At 40.7% G+C, this 20408-nt stretch overlaps 2 protein-coding genes across 4 annotated transcripts in view; one reads left to right on the top strand and one right to left on the bottom strand.

The window, feature by feature from the left end:
• Positions 1–5787, top strand: part of CC2D2A (coiled-coil and C2 domain containing 2A) — a 93985-nt gene extending 88198 nt beyond the window's left edge. For all 3 annotated transcript variants that reach the window (XM_016138412.2, XM_036227523.1, XM_036227524.1), the window contains 4 exons: positions 755–877; positions 2127–2185; positions 4000–4177; positions 5470–5787. In XM_016138412.2, the coding sequence (XP_015993898.2) occupies positions 755–877; positions 2127–2185; positions 4000–4177; positions 5470–5658 (549 nt within the window). In that variant the 3' untranslated portion in view covers positions 5659–5787. The remainder of the gene's footprint in view (positions 1–754; positions 878–2126; positions 2186–3999; positions 4178–5469) is intronic.
• A 3435-nt stretch (positions 5788–9222) lies between these two features.
• The window catches only part of FBXL5 (F-box and leucine rich repeat protein 5), a 33113-nt gene continuing 21927 nt past the window's right edge, over positions 9223–20408 (bottom strand). Inside the window, exons 10-11 of the mRNA XM_016138413.2 lie at positions 16169–16317; positions 9223–10015 (exon numbers count right to left, since the gene is read on the bottom strand). Of these exons, the coding sequence (XP_015993899.2) occupies positions 9939–10015; positions 16169–16317 (226 nt within the window). The 3' untranslated portion in view covers positions 9223–9938. The remainder of the gene's footprint in view (positions 10016–16168; positions 16318–20408) is intronic.

Genomic DNA, 20408 nt, shown 5'->3' on the forward strand with positions numbered 1-20408 from the left:
TGGAGAATGTCCTCACGGCAACAAGCACCTAACCGTCTATCGAGACAATCAATTATAAACAAGGGTAAATACTAATAGTAATAAAACAGCTAACAATTACTGAGCCCTCACTATAGATGAATTAAGTAATTTCACCTGCTCAACAACCTTATGAGGTGGGTGCTATCATTATCTTGCTTTTATAGACAAGGAAACTGAGGCACCCAGAAATTAAATATATCATCCAAGGTCACACGGTACATGCTGGAGCCAGGATTCAAATGCAGGTGGTCTGGTTCCAGACCAGTACAGTAGACTGCCTCAACGAGACAGCGATGATCCAGATTACAGAGGGCTGCGGAAGCAGAGAGTGCACACGCAGCACGGCTAGAGGCCGGGGAGCGCAGGGCAGCCAAGGCGAGCCTGCGCGGGACGTAGCCTTGTCCGTCCTCTCCTATGAAAATGTAAGTTCCTTGTCATAAGGAACTACAGTAGTTCATCAATCTACAATCGGGACTAAGACGCGCCTCAACTTTAGATGTAAAAAATGTGACAGCCATATGTAAAGCGGATGCCAGTGATTACAAGACGCATACCATACCGGACTGACAGATCAAAATATGACAAGAGTGTGCACCCCGCATGTCATTTGGCTGTCTCTGCTGCCTCTCCATACCTACATGCGTGCGTGCGCGCACACACACACACACACACACACACACGTGCATACATATGTCTAACACCATACGCACTAATGTTGTCTTGTCTTTTTTAGATTTGGTTTAATATTCAACGATATGATTCCCCACTGAGGATAAATTTTGATGTTACCAAGCCCAAGCTATGGAAATCTTTCTTTTCAAGAAGCCTTCCATACCCTGGCCTTTCCAGTGTTCAGGTAAAATTCTTTTAAAAAAATTAAATGTAAATAAAGAAAGTGAAGAAATTTGAAGTCATTGTACTGGGTGGCCAGATATTTTTTGAGCCTTAATTCTACTTCTAGATATTTTGTTTAAAATATTTGGGTTTTCACACTTAGTTGAGCCCAACTCAAAATAAGAAATATACCATCATGTCACAAACCAGCATACACATATGTGAAAGAAAAAATTCTGACATAAGGAGTCCCATAAAAGCAAATCACAAACTACATCCTATGTAATTTTTTAAATTCTGGTGTCAACTCACTAAATTAATTTAATGATTGCTATTGACACATGAAATCAAGCAAGCTGCCTGGCATGGTCTATGGGGCTCATAAAATTAATACAGAGGGGTCCTCCTGGCCAGCAGTAGATTGCAAGCGGTAAGCATGAGAATCGTTTACTGCTACTTTCGTTTGAGAGCTAGATATCTGTGTGTATGCTGGGTGTGTGATATAAAACGTGTATTTTACTATGAGCAAACCTTTAAAAAAAAAAAAAAAGGCTTAATAAACACTGCCCTAGAGAAATTCTCCCATGTATACAAGGTGATACATACAAAATTTTTCATAGGAACATTGTTTGCTATAGCCTAAGGCTTGGAACAGCACAGGGGACATATGGGACGTAATTTGTATTTTACGGTAGTGGCGTGAATGAATCTATATTTGTAATGGATCTTGGTAAGCACGCCGAAGATACCTTTGCCACTATTTCTAAATATAATGTTAAGAGAGAAAGAGTGAGTTGCGGTATTCACAGTATAACGTACGTAAAGTTTAGAAAACATGCCGCCCAGGACAGCGCATCGTTGAGGGATACGTACGTCTGCAGTAAGGTCATAAGCACTGTAATCTGCCGTCTCCACCGACTGTAACGAAAACACCGCGGGGGCAGGGAGTTTTGTTCACGGCTGCATCCCCATCACCTGACACACGGTAGGTACTCCACGTACAGCGAAGGAAAGGACCAGAAAATAAATTCAGGTCGGGGTTACTTCCGTGACGAGAGATAAGGGGAATGAAGCCGAGGAGCTGCACGGCCTGAAATTTACTTCTGACGCTTTGCATAAGGCGGGGGATGGATTCACTGGCGGCGGTTACATCATCCTCTATCTGATTGAATGTCTGAGATTGCATAATTAAAAACTTAGAAGAGGATTATAGTTATTCAAATTTAGTGTAAATGGTTTCCAGAATTTCTGAACTAGTTCCTCTTTTGCAGCCAGAAGAGCTTATTTACCAGCGCACAGACAAAGCAGCCGCGGCTGAGCTACAGGACAGGTCACGTGACGCCCATACCCCCGCCCCCCCCCCCCATGTAATCTGTGCAAGGAGTGTGATCCCAAACTAGACGATTCTCAGTCTGGATCAATGGGAAATCGTTTGGGCAGCTGAATTTGATTGTTTACAGATCCGGGGTACAGGTGTGATCTCTAAATCCCGTGGCCCAGAAGGAGGCTTTAGCATCCGTGTGGCATGGGACAAATGGAAGTGAACTCCAGCGGTGATGGGTAGTTCCCCAAAACGTCTCCCTCAGATTGGAGCTCAACAGCATGATTTTCTGGGTCTTGTTCACACACATCATAATCCTCAGCTTTAATATGCCTCTCTTGTCCAGTTAGTGGCTTGCTGAACTTCAGCTAGTTTATAAACCTAAGTCACAGAGATTAGTAAGAGGCTACTGAGTCCTTCCCTATAATCCTTACAGCCCTGTAAAACAGAACTCATTTTCCCAGTCTCACAACTGTGGGAACTGAGGTTCAGAGAGGTCCACATCCTTGTCACATGCTAGAGGGGCTCTGGGCGTCGCCCGAGCTGACTTCAGAGCCTGTGTCCTTTCTACTTCAGTAAGCTGCGTGAAGAGCGGCCTGTCAAATTGCACCAAGACTAAATGTGGCCTCGTTTAAGATATGACTACTAGAAAACACCAGTTTACTCTCAACTTCAAATTCAGATAAAGCCTTATTGGGATCCCCACCTAGAACAACTAATTCCAGAAAAAAAAAATAATAATCCTTTTTATTTAATAGTTTCAGGATACTATTGATTAGACTCAAATCATTTGATGAAGTGCAAGGTAGTTTATCTGTATGTTCTTGTTCAAACCATCTTGAAACCCAAAGACATGTGTTATATGCCAAAAGAGAAGCAGATTCTACAGCTATTGAGCAATAGGAAGCTAGCGGGGTCCCAAAATCTGTTTGGTTAGGGATGCACAGGAAGCTTTAGAATTGGCAAGGTTTCGATTCAAATGCCAGCTCCCATGCCATTGTCAAGTCATTTACCCTACCTCGAACTGTACCTTCATAAGTAAAGTTGGGACAATATTCCTCGACCTCATAGGGTTATTAGGATTAAATGAAAACGTATAAAAAGCACCTGCACAGTACCTAGTGAATAAGGGCTCAGATAATGATAGCTATTTTCTTTCATTCTCTGTTTGAAGTTCACATCCTTTGGACCCTGTACCCATCATATTAGCTACAAAACAGGAACTCAAAAATTAAGTTGCAAAGATGATGGTTATTTGAAAGGCAGTTTTAAGGTAATTTAGAAAAAGAGCCGCCATGAAATCACAGGGCAAGTAATCAATACATGGCATTAATAGTCCTACAAATATTTGAAGCTTTCGGCGTAAGCCCCAACTCTTATGCCTGGGTCTAAATTATGTCTGTATATATGTTACCAAGGAACAAAGGATAAATATATATATTTACATATTAAAAAGTACATCACGACATTAAAAACATCTTTTGCTAACTGTACCGCACTTGGCCATCCCCACTACTCAGCTCCCCCTTTCCTGTGGCGTTTCAAGCGTGTTCCGGCCCCGAGGCTGTCATCCACTTTCTGTGCACGGGCCTGTTCCCCGCCCCACCACGTAAAACACTTAAGGGCAAGGATCCCTCGGGTTAATTCCCGAACCCTCAGGAATCAGCCCGCGTTAGGTGCCAGCGGCGTCCAGGGAACGACGACTCCAGCAAACAGGTGGTCATGTCACCACCTGCCGCCCCACTGCGTACAAACTGGGCTTCTGTTTACACGGGGAAAGTCAGTCGACTCGGCCAGCCATGGAGTCTGTTTTTCACGCACAGGATCGAGAAGATCCTGAGAGAGAAGATCATGGGCTGGAGGCCGCGCCACCTGACGCGGTGGAACAGGCACTGCACGGCGGCGCTGCGCCACTTCCTGCCGCTGCTGGAGGAGAGCCGCGGCGAGGACGTGGAGGACGCGCACCGCGCGGGGCTGCGGCGGCAGCTGGGCGACTACCGGGTGAGCGCGTGCGGGGGTGGGGGGGGGCGGGGGGGTGCCGGGTGAGCACCGGGTGAGCGCGTGCAGGGGGGGGGGCGCGTGGGCGCGGGGGGGAGGGGTGCCAGGTGAGCACCGGGTGGGCGCTGGGGCGGAGGGGGGGAGGGGGAGGGGGGGAGAGAGGCCCCGCCCACGGCCCCCTCGCTTCGTCCGGGGTTTCTGGCATCAAAAGACCTACCTTGCTCCTCAACGTGTGTGCATGAAGCAGCATAGACTGAAAGGTGTGATTAAAAGGTCAGATCTCAGTAATGAACCTATCATTAAATAGCAAAATATCTCTATACAATAAAAATACTATCTTTAAGATGATCCTATAAAAAAGACAACTTTTATAAAATACATTGCAAGTGTTAAACGAAAACATCCGGCTAAATGTTAGATTCGACTGTGCGCTAAGGTGACACCAACCACTCCCCATCGGGTTTTTTAAAAGGATATTTTGTTGTACGTTTCATTGCTAAGATAAAAAAAATCTCACTTAACAGACCATATGTCCTCTGTACTGCCTGTGGACAGTGCTGAGTGTTCACATCCCACAGCTGGACAATGAAACCTAGAAAGCTGCCTCCGACTAAGACAGTGAACCTCGTTGGCTAAACAGTGTGAAGGGGGACATCTAATTCTATTCACTGACCTAAACTTCCCCACTACACTTTTAAGGCCAGGTTTTCAGCCAGGATGTTTTCAATTCAAATAACAGAAAACGTAGTGCTAATTGATCACGGCTGCATTCTTCTGCAAGTCTCCTCACTTCCGCCGTGTGATGCATCCTCGGGCTGGCTGGAACAGTCCCAGGCAGGACTCACACCTAGGGACAGTGCGCACACACAGCGCCCATGCAGAAGACAGCACCCCTGGGCCATCGTTTCCAGCGTTTCCTGAAACTCACTTTGAGACTCCCTGGGAGCACAGCTCCCCGCAGATCGGCTGCAGGGAGGAGGGGGGAGGATGCACGATCGGCGTAACCGAGGTCCCTGGAATACACGGGTCACATCGGGGAGAGGGAAGCTGACAGTGGAGGGTGACTAACAGGTGTCGCTGTGCTAGCAACTGAAACTAGACATCGAGCCCCTCCCCATTGTCTGTGCTGCTAACACACAGCTCAAATAAATGACTTTTAGATCCAGAAGGAAGCTTTCTTACTGAGAATATTAAGAATTGCATGCATTTACACAGCAAAAACAAACAAACAAACACACAAACCTGCCGCAGTCTCTCAGCGTCGCTGACGCGCACGAACCTCGCTTCCCCCTCAGCTCTCCGGCTTCCCGCTGCACATGCCCTACTCGGACCTGGGGCCGCTGGTCGAGGCGGTGTACAGCACCGGCGTGCACAACACCGACGCGCCCAGTGTGGAGTTCGCTTTAGCCGTGTACATCCACCCGTACCCCAAAAACGTCTTGTCTGTGTGGATCTATGTTGCCTCCCTCATACGCAACAGGTAATTTTTTCGTTGCATACTTTTTGTGTTCTGTAAAACTAGAACTAAGATGAGACTATTTTTAAGTGATATTTGATCATGTCAGAAACTATTTGCGAATAATGAAATTAAATGATTTTCATACCGCGCAAAATAGAGCGTTTTCATTTAGCAGTCTGCCGCGTCTCTCCGCCACGCTGTCCCTAAATCCGACGCGACGGCCCCGGCGCCCCGCCCCCCACGCTGCGCCCCTCGCGCCGCCGCGCTTCGCACCTGCTCGCCGTCCACCGGGCACGTGCCGCTTCCCTGCCCGTCCAGCAGAACAGCAATCAGACTTTAAGACTCGACAAACGACACAACTTTCCTGGGGGCAAGGAGGAACTTTACAATACAGAATTTTTATTTTTAATGCTGCATATGTCCTAAGACCGTATCTTACAGAAATACTAAGCAAACACATGTATATACATGTGTGCGCACACACACACACATACATAGAAGCAATATAGTATTTTAGGGGGAAAAGGGAATAAATTTAAATATTCATGAATAGTTTAAGAGTTTAAGACACTGCTATGGACTGGATGTCTGTGTTCCCCGCACCCCGCAACGCCTGTCTTGAAATGGCATTTCCACACCTACACAGCAGTACTTGGAGACGGCGCCTTTGGGAGGTAATGAGGGTGGAGCTCTCCGGATGGGATTTATGCCCTTAGAAGAGACAGAAGCTTCCTCTCTCTAGGCCACGTGTGGATACAATGTGAAGATGGCTATCTGCAAACCAGAATGTCAACCCTCAGCAGAAACCAGACCTGCCCGCGCCTTGGCCCGGGGCTTCCCACCTCCAGGACTGTAAGAAATGCTGCGTAGGCCATTTAGTCCACGGCATTCTGCTGTGGCAGCCCAAACTAAGCCAGTCCGATTATACTAAGCCATTCAACAGGATTAAACGTATGTGCTGACATGGGAAGAAGTACACAGACTAGGAACACGTAAACAGGACTTCTCAACGGCGGCAACACCGGCGGCCCAGGCCACGTCAGTATCTGTTGTTGGGGACTGTGCTGTGCATTTTAAGATGCTTAGCAGTATCCATGGCCTCTGCCCACTAGGTGCCAGTTAGATCCTTCCCCTCTGCTAAGTGATGACAACCCAAAATGCTTCCCTATGGTGTCTAATGTCCTTTGGGGTATAAACTGCCTCCAGCTGAGAACGACTAATGTACCAGGAGGAGGATTTCACTTAAAAGAAAGAGGCACTAAAGTAAGGAAAACCTTGCGCCTTTAGCTATATTCCTCTGCACCTTCCGTTATCAAATTATATTCCAACTATGTTTACATGCCTCTGATCTCTCTACTATGAACTCTTCGAGAGAGTCCAAGGACTGGCCCGTAAGTCATTACCAATGTAGACACAGGACGACACAGTGGTTAAACGCAGGAACGCTGGAGAAAGCCTAGTTCTGCCACTTACTAGCTGGGATCCACAGACCGGTCCCTTAACCTCTTACTTCCTTCCCCCACGTGAAAGACCGGGGTGATTACATTACTGCACACTGCTGTCACGTGTGCTGAGCGAGTCAGTACACGTGAGGTACAGCTGACCTCTGAACGAAAGGAACTGGGGCTCCAACCCCATACTCAAAACCCACGTGTACCTCTTGACTCCTCAAAAACTTGGCTGTCTCTCAGAACTCATGGGGGGCTCGTTCTAGTGCCCCTCTGCCCCCCCCCCACAGATACCAAAATCCTCAATGCTCAAGTCCTCCATGTAAAACGGCATAATCGATGCAGTCAGCCCTCCACGTCCAGACTCCCAACCGCACATCAAAAGCAGTAGAGGTATTTACTGAAAAAAATCCACGTATAAGTAGACCCACGCGATTCAATTTTACATTATCCAAGGGCCAACTGTATTTAGGACACTGCCCGGCAGTGAGCACCTGGTGTCTGTCAGGTACCACAAGGACTTTACATAACTGTTGCCTTTAATCTAAGAATTAAGTTTCAATAGTTCATAAAGTCAATCACAAAACTAAAGATAAATTTAAGTATAGTGTTTCATTAAACATTAACTATCCCCTTAATAATAAAACAGCGATAAGGTATGAAAGTTAAAAGCAGATTGTGCTATCTCCCCGTGCAACTGGAGGGGAGGTGACTGGCAGAAAAACGGTTTCCTCATGGCTGTGCTCACGTACTGAAGTCAGTTTGGTTCAAGCCTGCCAAGTCCTATTTAATGGTTTGCTGGTTATCAGGCAGCGCAGGACAAAGCAAAAGGGAGGCAGTTCAATTACCTGGAACCCGTGGGGAAATTTGCTGCTCAAATTATTTAAAAAGATGACATTTCAAGCCAAGCCCGGAAACATTTAATCGTGAATTTTCTATATAAGTATTATAATCAACCCCCCTCCACCACCACCTCCCCAAATACCATACTCTTTTCTGACTATATGGGAGATAAACTCCAGTCCTCCCCTGATGACTCAGGGCCTGGTTACAGATGAACAATCTTACCATGCAGTTCTTGAAACTACAGATAAGATGAAGTATGGGGTTGGATGGGACTCGCTCCAGAAAAAATCCTGTTGTTTATTTTCTTGGCATAATCCCTTATGTCAACTTTTCAAATAAACTTGGTTAAACACTTATAGAAATAAAAATATAGTAACTACAAAACAGTCAACCTTACAATATAAAACTTCTGAGCTCAATAAGCTCAGATTTCAAGTTTTCTGAGGCAATCTAAAAAGTTTACTTTGTGCCTAGGCCAGACTTTCAAAGAAGATCACAAAAGACATGACTACTTCAGTTTAAGAGCTACAGACTCAAAGTGAGATGGTCAGCTTACACAGCTGCCCCACTCTTCACGCAGGAAACTGGTGGTGGTTCCATCATTTATTTTGCAAATGTTAACAGGATTGGAGTCAAAATGAGAGAACCTATAGAGAAAGGCGAAACTTTAGAGAGTCGTTCGACATAACCCTTTAGAGCTGGTCTTCCCTTGGAGTGTTTAATTCAAGTGTGAGTGAAATTTAACAGCATGAATAATTTCTTATTTATAGTCCCATCAAACGATTCTTCTCTCATCTTTGGACAAGCCCCTCAAAATTAAAGTTTCCTCTTAGCTTGAACTGAAACCTGTCTACCCATAGTTTCTCTCTCCTACTCCGCCTATCCCCCAATAAAACAAACAAACAAAATACCTGGGACCAGAAATAACGAGACTGCACGATTACCCCTCCTTGCGCAGCCTTTAGTATTTCTAAACTAGATGCTGTGTCACCTCCTATCCTTCTTCGTGACACGAAATCACACACGGCATTATATAAAAATGACGCTTCTGAATTGTATCTCCACTCCCATTATCTTTTCACACAGCAACGAAGGTAAGCATTCGAACTTTGACTCCTGCACAATTAATTTCCAAAGGACTATTCAGCTCAAGGAAATCAGGTATCTGTCTAGAACTGTTCACTGGGGTCATGATGTCATGGGGGCTCCAAAGACTAAAAAATATTTAGTCCTATTTTACACCAAAGGAAACCTGCAGTGAGATTTATAATAAAATCAAAACACAAAAGAAATTATATGGTAAAGTCCTCAAAGTAGATTTTATTTATACATTTCTTCAAATGATTGTGGAATTTTTAAAAATCACTCCCAATTTGACAATTTAGGGACAGTGGTAGGAACCAGGGGTCTTTGAAGAAAGCAAATACAAATAAATTGGTGCTTTGCTAGCTCACTGAGCTAACACCAAGAAGCCAATTTATTTTATCATCTTAAAGAACCTTATATGTGGGTATGTTTGAATTGGCCCTCTGAGAATTGTTCAAATAAAGGAAACATTATGGAAATGAGACTTGTTGCCAAAATGTGCAATTTTTGAAAATAAAACTTCAGAAATCTATGTTTGAAAAGATCTACAAAGCTTGGTACAGTGTTTATACAGAAAGAGAACCAATAACCCCCACTGACTTTAAAACGCAAAATAATCTAAAAAATATTTTTAAATGGCAAGGCATTAGTGACATTTTTTTCAAAGCGTTCAATTTAAAAGAAATCTGATATAACTGCTGTCACCCTTCAGAAAAGACCTAATCTCTTTCTAAAACGAAAACGAGAGAAACAACACTGTACAGTAATTCACTGGTAAATTAAGATTTCTGATGCCGTAAGGAACGGGGCCAAAACAAGTCACACTCAAAAAGGGATGGTTAACACAAGAAATGTGCTATAAGTAAAGTGCATGAGAGGAAGCCTGCTCAGCTAAATGAAGTAGACAAAGGTCAGAAGTCAAGGGTCATTCACCAGAGCGGCAGCAGGCTCGAAAACCACACTGCAAGTTCTGGCATCCGCTGGCGGTATCAGCATGAGGACCTGTATAAAAACAGAGAAGTGTGAAAGGAGGAATTTCTTAGGGATCACATAAAAATAATTGCATTTATGAAAGAGCTACAATATCTGATATTTTTTTTACTACCAATACACTTATAACATAGAAGTAATATCTCACCAATGCATGTATAAGAAATTATCCAGACACAAAAACGCCAATAGTTTGACTCTAACTAATACATCCTTGATGGCCCAAAACATAAATAAAAGAAGGGGAATGATATTTTGGCAGCCATCTTACAAAATAAAAATCTGAGAAGAAAAGGAGATAACCCGCAAGCCAGAATGTCAAGCTAACTTTGATTTTGTACATTCTGAGCATCCTTCCTAAAATGTAACTGAGGCAAAAATGGCCTTATCGGTAATAGATCAGCTAAAGAATCCAGTATTGAGCAATTACGATAAACACTACATTCAAAATTTTTAAAAACTATATAGACAGACGTGTTTGCCATGTTTTTATCTAGCATCTGCAGCCAAGTGAAATTACTTTTCAGAATTAAGTATATGAGTGATTAAATGAACATAGCTAAGACATAATAAGAACTGTGATTCAACTGCAAAGAATAATAACACTTGTGGAATAACTGACATTTTATCCCTGTCACATTATACTACCTAGACATTCGATCATTAGGGAACACAGCTGAGAATTAGAAAATGGCAAAAAAGAGATATCGTGGCAAACATTCAACTGTCAAGTACTCTAAATGAATCATAGTTTTCATAAAGGCAGGCAAATGTGGAAAAGGATGTTTTAACCATACTAAACCCATTCAGTATGTCCACATCATGAACAGAAAAAGAGCAATTTATTAGTTCTTTACTCATCAATCAGAACAACAATACTTGTCATAGGTCAGGATCGCAGAGTACATGGAAAATAATTTTATTATAGACTATGTCAAATGGGTTACGACTGCAAATCACAGTACTCTGGATTGATATCTAGTTTAACTCAGAAACATTTTAAATTAGCTGTTTTTTTTTTTTAAATAGCAAAAGAAGGCCACTGAGCTATACAAACCTAAGAAAACTACTTGCGACTGAACACACAGAACACACTGATTTCCCAGAATTTAACTTTCCCTTCCATCCTTTGAACAGAATATGCAAAATACAAAGGGCAAATTTCTTAGGACACGCCATCGATGAAGTGTAACGTTCACATATTTAACTATGGAAACAGTGATATATCTTTCAGGAAAAAAAAAAAGCTAATAAACGTTACGAACTGCAACATGCGAAACTGCAAGAGCCTATTCCATTGATTTTCAAATACTTATGCTTAGCTTTAAAACTGACGCTGTTGCTGTGACTTGGAGAACAGTGTGGAAACGGCCAGGGGCCATGAAAGACTGACCCGGGTCTATCACTGCTGATGCCGTGCTACACAGGAAGTCGTTACTGCATGTTTACATGTTAAATTTTTTCCACAATAAAAAGTCTAAAATTATATCAAATATAAAATTGAATTACGAGCCCATTTTCACTTAATCAAAATTAAAATCCGTTCTATTTTTTACATGAGTCGACTGTGTCAAACATTTAAAATTCACAAAGTAGCAATTTTGTTGAGATTATTTTTCCCCGAAAATAAGACACGAGGTTAGTCATCTTCAGCAAAGTCAAAATACAGTTTCTTGGAACATATGACCAGGGTTTATTAGAAATGCCCTGAGAAGGAATCCCACGGTTTGAAACTCTTCTTCCTGTCAGCATTTCACCGGGTTTTCTCTGTGGATGTATTTTCTGCTCTTGTACTGCCAACGCCCCCGCCTCGTCTTACCTCAGCCCTTACACGCGGGGTCGCTGCTCCACCCACCAACCACCCAGCGCCCTTCGCAGGCCCAATGCCCTGCGTCACCACCATCATCCTGCCCTGACATTCAGCCCCTGTAAGAAAATGCTTATGCTGGTGGTTTCTGCAAAAAAATTATCTGATTATCAGTTTCTCAGTATTTAGCTCTATTCCAATTTTTTTTTTCAAGGAGAAATAAGAGGAAAGAGACATGGGGACTTCCATATAATTTGTTAAACTAAAAGTCCCTAAAATACTTCCAAATGTCTATATCGCGATTTTTAAAAAGGACGGAATCATAAAGAAGAAACATTATATAGAATTCAACAGTGGCCTGGGAAAAAAATCATAAACAATGACTGAAAGCAATAAACGTGAGGGATGCCACTGCTTTTCAAGGGAGAGAACAAAAACGGAGCCTTCGAAAGAGCCAAGTGGATTAAGGAAACTATTCGAGAGCCTTATCTTTCCCAATACCACACAGCTTTTCACCATCTTCCCCAAATGACAGGGGCCAAGAAGCCTCAGTCTCCACCCTAGCTCCCTGGGTCATTGTCCGCTCTCAAAGGCTAAGGAAAGGTGGTAGGGAAAACAGGGAAAGAAAAATGTAGAAATAAAAACATGTGTCCCTTACTAGGTAGAAAGTAAACCGACTTTATTTGCCAGCTTCTCCTTGTTCCCCAAAGTTCTTGCTCACACTGATGTAAAATGTGCCCTCGCCCTCAAATATGTACTAGAATGACTATGTTTCAATGGGATTCTAAGTGTATAGTGTAGAAGGAATTAATTTATCAGTGTTTTCAAATGTGAAAGTAGGCTCTATCTAGAGAAGCCTACAGGTACTGAAACAGTAGCTACCTCAAAACTACAATCCCATCACAAGGCCAACAGCAGAGCACATGTCTGATCCTAGTAATCCATGAAAGTGATGTCACCCACGAAGAGAGTTTATGCTGCTGCGGGCCTGAGGCAAACTGAAAGTGAAGACGACCACCGTCTTTAACTTCGGTTGGTCTCATATTGCATAAAATAGGAGAACAGCAATTTCCAAAGCATGGAGATCGTAAGTAATGTTAACAGTAAGATCTTCAAGCATCACAGAAAGACTGAGCAGAAAAGGGACTAAATGGATCACAGAATAAATGGAGACCAGAAGGCGTGAGGCAGCACTGGAAACACAGCTAAGGTAAGTCATGTCGCCCCGCAGCTCGAGGAGACAGCTGTGCTTCGCAGACACTGATTCCAAAGGCAGCGCCCTTCAGACATCTGACTTACACCAGCAAATGTCTATCTCCACGCAAGACAGAAAACTCAAACGGTTATAATATATGAGGGCTAAGTTACATTAAAGAATAAAAAATAGAAAAATAAAATTTGCATAATCATTCGTATTAAGTAAATCTTTAAATGCATGCTAAAGAACAAATTTTGTAAAAAAGCATTTTTTAAATATTAGATTTAAAGCACTATAACAGTAGCTGTAGTTATTTTCCCAACTGTTTATTACTGAGCGACTTGTTTCTCCTGAATTTTAAGTGCATCACTTAGACTGTACATCTGCACTTACCTTCACTTACCTGTAATTCCTCTTTAACTTAAGTTAGAAACATAAGAGAGCAAATCATCTGAGACTGTGTCACCTCCAGAACTATGAGCTAATCTATCTTAATTCATAAATTATACATAAATTGAAATGCAAATCAATACAAAAAGTTTATTTCCTATCATTGTTCAAATGCATGTCAGAGCTCTAAAACTATGCAATTCCATTTAACACTTCTTAAACAATTTAAATTTTTTTTGTATTTAAATGTTAACTTTTTCAAATAACAAATTTAAATGTCATAAAGGATCATTCAGAAGAGTCAAAAATGGCATTTTATATCAATGTTTAGTACAATGTCTTCCTCATAGTAAATACTGTTTAAATATTTGATTACTAAATTATCTTCTCCAAAATCTGTGCTAATGCTTAGGAAACAGATCATTCTGCTTGAATTATTGTCACTTATTATTTAGGTAATGAATGGTTTATCAGTATTTACTTTTTTTAGTTAGTAACCTAGTAGTTAGCTATGTAAACTTTCTTTTGACAAAATATATTTTTAGTTAAATGTTATTCTCAAATATTTAAGTATAACTTGTCACTTAAATATGCTCTATTATTCTAAGACCATGTATAGTGTATATTAACTACTTTCAAAAATAATAAAAATAATAACAAAAAGGGGGCCCCCTGAGCAATCACTAAATATTGACTGTACAGGATGAGCTGCAGTAAAAGATACTGGATTGTGTCATCTTGCAAAGCTGGATGTGGTGCAACTCTATCCTGGCACTTCCTAGGCTGTCCACTGTCCTTCCAAGGAACAGACTGCACCAGAGCCCTGCTTGAAGAGCACTGGCTAGAACTCTGGAACTCAGGTGACATGACAGGTCACCTTGTAAACTTTAAAGGATTTCCATTTTCCCAAATCATGCTTTAGGAAGCTGTAAAAGGAGCCTTAATATTGGGTTACACAATCACTGTCAAATTAGTTCCAAATCTTTCAAATTCAGATATCTTCATTAAAATTCATTTATTGAAAATTACCACTCACTCATCAAAAAAAATTCTTACATTCAACAAAAGGAATGAGTCAGCTCCTCCGGAACGCTTTAAAATTTATATATTCAAAACCAGTTGAGATGAAAGGAATGCTAACATCCTGACAAAATGCAGAAGATTTCAAGCATTTAACTTTATCCCATCATCTAAATTATTTCAAAAAGTTTTAAAAATTACACAGAACAAGTACACAGATCATTAAAACGAACTGAAACCAATCTCCCCCACCTCATGACATCTATATACCCAAAAATAAATGTAACAAGTTAGGTTGTAAAATTTATTCCCATGAGCATAACCTATACGAAAATCTATGTGGGTAATTCAAGGTCAACAAACAAATAAAATGCTTTTCTTATAAAAATAATTGCTTACTGACTTTTCATATGGCCCGTAAGCCTTAAGAAGTACAACAATGTACAACTCTGCACCTACAATGACATGACTGCGCATTAAAAAAAAAAAAAAAAATCTCCCTTTTCAAACTCACTGAATCCACATGAGAAGCACGTGCTTCACCATAGTGATCATACTTTCGTACGCTTAGGTAGCAACGAAGATTTCAGGCATTCACTTCCCCCTTCCTTGACTATATACTAAGGGCAACAAACAGTAAAAGAAATGCTCCAACTTAGTGTCGCTACTTCAGAGCACGAGGGTTCACCTCCTGCGTCACCAATGTGATTCCAGAAATCGGAGAGCTGCTATCTCGTCTCCTCATACGTACTTTAAGGAAAACCTAATCTCTGAGAAACAGCAGATTTGTTAACTTCTTTGCCTACTGGTATGTCATTAAAAAGAACATTCCTCTAGTCTTCCTGGCTCCTTCCTGTCCATTGTTCTGCCTGAGAGAAACCATCATCTTAAGAAGAACTGGACTCTCAAAGACAGCAATACATGGCATTAGAAGACAGGTGCATAGAAGAATCTGAACCATCTACATTTTTTTTCCAGTTATAAACACAGATTGACTTGCCGTTTACTAACAACTGAGGAGCAGCTTTTTATGCTTGAGAACTTCGGTCCCTACCAGTGACTATCAAATGCTCAAAAGGGCACTGAATGTACTCTGCAAAAGCTTACCGAAGAGGCTCGTTGTGGGGTACAGTAAGGGTAGGCTTAAAAATCAGAACGAAACAAAATAACTCAAGTAATGCTCATCTGATGATTGCTAAAAGTGGGTTCAGGAATCAATCTTCAAGATACTCCCAGACTCTGAGTCAGGCCTAAGGCACCTCGGCCTCTTCCCCAATGCTGCCCTCTGGACCACTATCCTCAGTCTTCCATGATTTATCTGGAACCAAGCATCCCTGAGGAACTCACATTACCGAAGTCCTCCTTTTACTACTACATTTTATAAAGTTCTACAAGAAAACTGAGTCTATCGTCCCTAAGAAATCATACCTCTAAATTGTTAATGAGTACCATAGCATTCTAAAGGAATTTCTCAAAACTTTATAAGAATTTTAGTATTTTGACAACAACTTGCCATTTTGGAATGACTAAACTATTATATATCTCAAAAATCTGCAAAAAAAAAAGTACCTAATTAATGAAAATGTACATGATTTTTAAATTTTATCAAATATAAAGGGCTAAATCTGAAAATAAAAAAGTTTGGTAATTATTAATCTAGAAAACTAAATAGAAAGCTAAGAATGATCAGAACTGTCAAAATGTTTAAAAGCACTTCCTTCAAAATGATCTCCTTGTTAAAAGGCGTTACCGTTAATGTTGTCACAGTAGTAGAAGTATTCATCATTTAGAGAAGGACAAGCTGAAACCAGATCCTGCAGGCCTGCACCGGTCACGGTAAGACAGCCAGAGAGATTAAGATGCTCCAAGTAAGGCAGCCCTCCTCCCAGAGTCAAAACCCTGGAAGAGAAACAATTAGACAATTACATATGTTGATCTATAAAAACGAATGTAATCTGATGGTCTGCCAGACCACTATTAATAGAACTTTCAATTTGATAATGAGAAAACTTTAGAGTTTCTATAAATCACGATAACTTTAACTTATGCAGAAATACATTTAATTGAGAACACTTTCTACATTTTTCCTAAAGATATTCAATAAACAAGCTTATGAATTTTTTTTTTTTATAAGAACATTATAGTACCTAAATTCTTAGAGAAAGGAAGTCCTGAATCCTGGAACTGTAATCTTCACTGTACTCCCAGATTGTCTTAATAAAAATTATCAAGAAAATTACCTATCAGTTTGGTAGTTCCTCAAAAAGTTATAGTGTTAGCATTTGACCCAACAATGACTCCCTTGGATGTATACCTAAGAGAACTGAAAATACATGTGCACACAAAATGCAAACGAATGTTCACAGCAACATTCATATGAGCCAAAAAGTGGAAACCACCGAAATGTCAGTTAATGAATGAATGGATAAACAAAACGTAGTTATCTATAACATTAAATACTACACAGCCATAAAGTACTGACACACGCTGCAGCATAAACGAACCTTGAAAACATGCTACGTGAAAAAAGCCAGACACAAAAGGCCATACGCTGCATGATGCCATCGATATGAAATGTCCAAAAGAGGCAGAGGGGAGCACAGAGACACAAAGCAGACAGGTGTCTGCCAGCAGCTGGGGGCGCAGCGCCGTGAGGAGGGTCTGCTAACGAGTCTCGGGCTGCATTTTAGTCTGATGACAATGTTTCTGAATTTGATAGTGGTGATGGTTGCCAATCCCGTGAATACCTTAAAACCTATGATTTGTATACTTTAAAAAGATAAACTGAACAGTATGTGAATTACATTTCAATAAAAATGAAAACCTCTGATAGCATATATTACAAGAATAAAAACATTTATATAAATAGGATAAAATAAGAAGTTGGCTAAAATGACAACGGCCGCGCTGAAAAATATCAAGAACAAAACTGAGAACATTCACTTTCCACACAATAATGCTTAAAGGGGTCCCACAACGGCAAAAACTGGGAAATTAGAAACTAATCTCGACAGGATGTCGAGAAACAATACAATAAATTTAGTAAAAAAAATAATATATATAATTATGCAGGTTCATAGAAATTAGAAAAGATAAGTAAAAGTATGTAAACTATTGAGATTAGAAAAAATGACGGAAATATATATTCAGTGAGGGGTACTGAATGGCGAAGATTAGCACATTTCAGTTACGTAACTGCATGTATAAAAGAGAAAACTGATCTATTAAAAACAGTTTAACAAAACCCTAACACCCACGAGAGATTTAAATGCACACTTCCTCTTAAAACTGACTGAAAAGAATTGTTTTGTTTTTGTTTTTTCGAGTCAAAGATTTCCTCATTCCACCCGTGCAGTTTAAATGAACAATAGTGGCAACTCAGAATCTTAGTGGCTTGCCTGGGTCGCAGCAGTTAGAGACAGCAGTCTCTAAAGGAAAACAATACAGGATTTAAAGGTTACTTACTAATTCTTTTTTTTCCTATAAAGTTGAATAGCTCCTAATGAAAAATGAAACAGCTTTTAAAAAGTGGTGTAGAAGTTCTCAGAAGGTAGCTCAATGTAGAGATTGCTTTCATGCTCTAAAACTTAAAAATTTTTCAGCACACTGAGGACAGACTGCATGGAATATAAAACTTCATGTCACAAGTATACTTTAAGTACACAAATCATTGGTAAACTCACTGGCCTCACTGAGCTGAGCGGGAAATCAAACTAATCAAAAGTAAATAAGCGATTATAATACCATATGATAAATGTACTTCTGGAATTATACAGAAGGGGAGGCGGGGAGGTAGGGGGCTGTCACAAAAGGTTGTCCCTAAGAAGTGACATTTAAACTGTGAGAGACAGAAACGAACAGAAGTCAGCCAATAAATGTATGTTAGAGAGAGAAAATGCAAATGTTTAGAGATGAGAAAAATGGTATCTTAGAGAAATAGCTGAGTCTAGCTAGAGAAGGGTGTGTGTGTGTGTGTGTGTGTGTGTGTGTGTGTGTGTGTTTCTGTGTGTTATATTTACCTGTCGTCTTTTTTGTAAGAAGTGAGGATATGAAGAAGTGTATATAATCCCCCAGATTGGACAAAGCTTTATGATGTGTATATTTCACCACAATTTTTTAAAAGATGCACAGAAACCCTGAAGCAAACACTAAACCAATGAGGGACTAGCAAATATCGCAGACAAAACAGACACTAAAAAGTACCTAACAAGTCCAAAAGACATCAGAAAGAGACAAAACAAGAATAAAGAAAAGACAAAACAAGGGAAAAACAAACAGCAAGACAGCAGGCATCAATTTAACCATATCAATAATTACATTAAAAATGTGAATGGTCTAAACAGATCAATTACATAGCAGAATGTTGGACTGGATTTAAAAAAAAAAAAGAAAGAAAGAAAGAAAGAAAAAAGTAAGCCCCAACTACATACGCTGCCTGCAAAAGCTGAGCAGTTACCATGGGTTCACGGAGAGAAAGAGGACTCTGTACCGGGCATTGTGAGGGGCCCAGAGAAGGTTAAAGACTCACATAGGATGTTATCTTTATTCAATGACAGCCAAGGTTTATTTCATTTCCTTTCATTTCTATGAAGACCTTAAAACGCCACATTAAGACTACACACGACACTATCTGTTCCTTACGGCTTTGATTTAGTTCAAAACTTTGATTTTCCACCTAAATTTGTATAGTCAATGCTTTTAACAAGCCCCATGAAACCGACTTGCCAGAACTCATACTAGTCATCCCCGAATAGAACATAATGACTAACGCAGAAGGATACGCTGGCTGCTCCCGACTAGCACTTCCGCTCCCATGGACTGTCTGAATGCTTGCATGAACTGTATTTGTTCTCTAACCTGTTGACATGGGTGTATTTACTTGTGTAACTGGTTAACTGAACAACTTTTTAGGCCAACGTAATGAATGCAAAAAATGCTTTCTAAGTATTAAATTGGCATTTCCTATTTATTCCCTTAGCTTCTTTCCCAGGAAATGCACACAAAGTTACCTTCATTCTAATCTACTCACAAAATGCATTCTTTCAAGGCCTTTCATACCCATCAAATATGAAGGATTCTCAGTATTCTCTATCCTGTAACTCTACTGTACTTTTCTTCAGAACATTCAATTTGCTATTTTATGTTCACTGATTCTACCATTAGATGATAAACTCTAGGAAAGAAGGAAATCTGTCTTATACTCCGGCTCCTTGGTAATTAGAACAGGCCAGTCACGTAGGAGGAGCTCAATAAATACCCAAACGATTCAGAAAGATCCCTTAAAGAAAACCTGATGGAAAGAGCCCACAAGCACTCGGACCGCAACCTTTTTGATTATCCACCAGTTCAAACAGCATCAGGTAAGACAGTTCCTGTGTGTCCCCGCCCTCTAAATGAATTGTGCCCTGAATTCAAACTTTGTCATGGCTTCTCTCTCACTATTCCTCCGCAATACATATCCTTCATGACGACCAGACTGCAGTACCCAGTCTCCTTTGAACATTTCCCCCACTGAGTCCAATTTAATCTGCAAAAGATCACACTTAAAAAGAAGACGTAGTAGAATGTGTGCTGGATGAATTTTCACTGTTTAGCATGTCGGTTACCTCATTATGAAAGAGCCCTAGTAAAATTCAACTCTGTTACAAGGTAAAAAATAAATAAGTAAATAAATCTATCACAAAGTAAAACAGAAAACATATGTTCAATCTCCAAAGGTTCGTATCGAAGGTAATAATTACTGCTCATTGTTAATGCCGAGAACCACCACCACATAAGTGACCTGACGGCAGGGAACACAGTGCTCTCCTGTGTGCTCGGTGGCCCCAGCCTGCTCAGTGGGATGGTCTCTTCTGCCACCTATCAAAATCTCATCTTCAAGCTCAATTCTGTGCCATTTATTCATTACATTTTCTGATCGTTCGCCACAGTTGGATGCAAGGTTTCTCACTTCTCTGATCCTCTCAGAATGTTTATTCAAAATCTCCTAA

This window comes from Rousettus aegyptiacus, unplaced genomic scaffold (assembly GCF_014176215.1).
Source record: "Rousettus aegyptiacus isolate mRouAeg1 unplaced genomic scaffold, mRouAeg1.p scaffold_m13_p_10, whole genome shotgun sequence".
NCBI classification, from domain to species: Eukaryota; Metazoa; Chordata; class Mammalia; order Chiroptera; family Pteropodidae; genus Rousettus; species Rousettus aegyptiacus.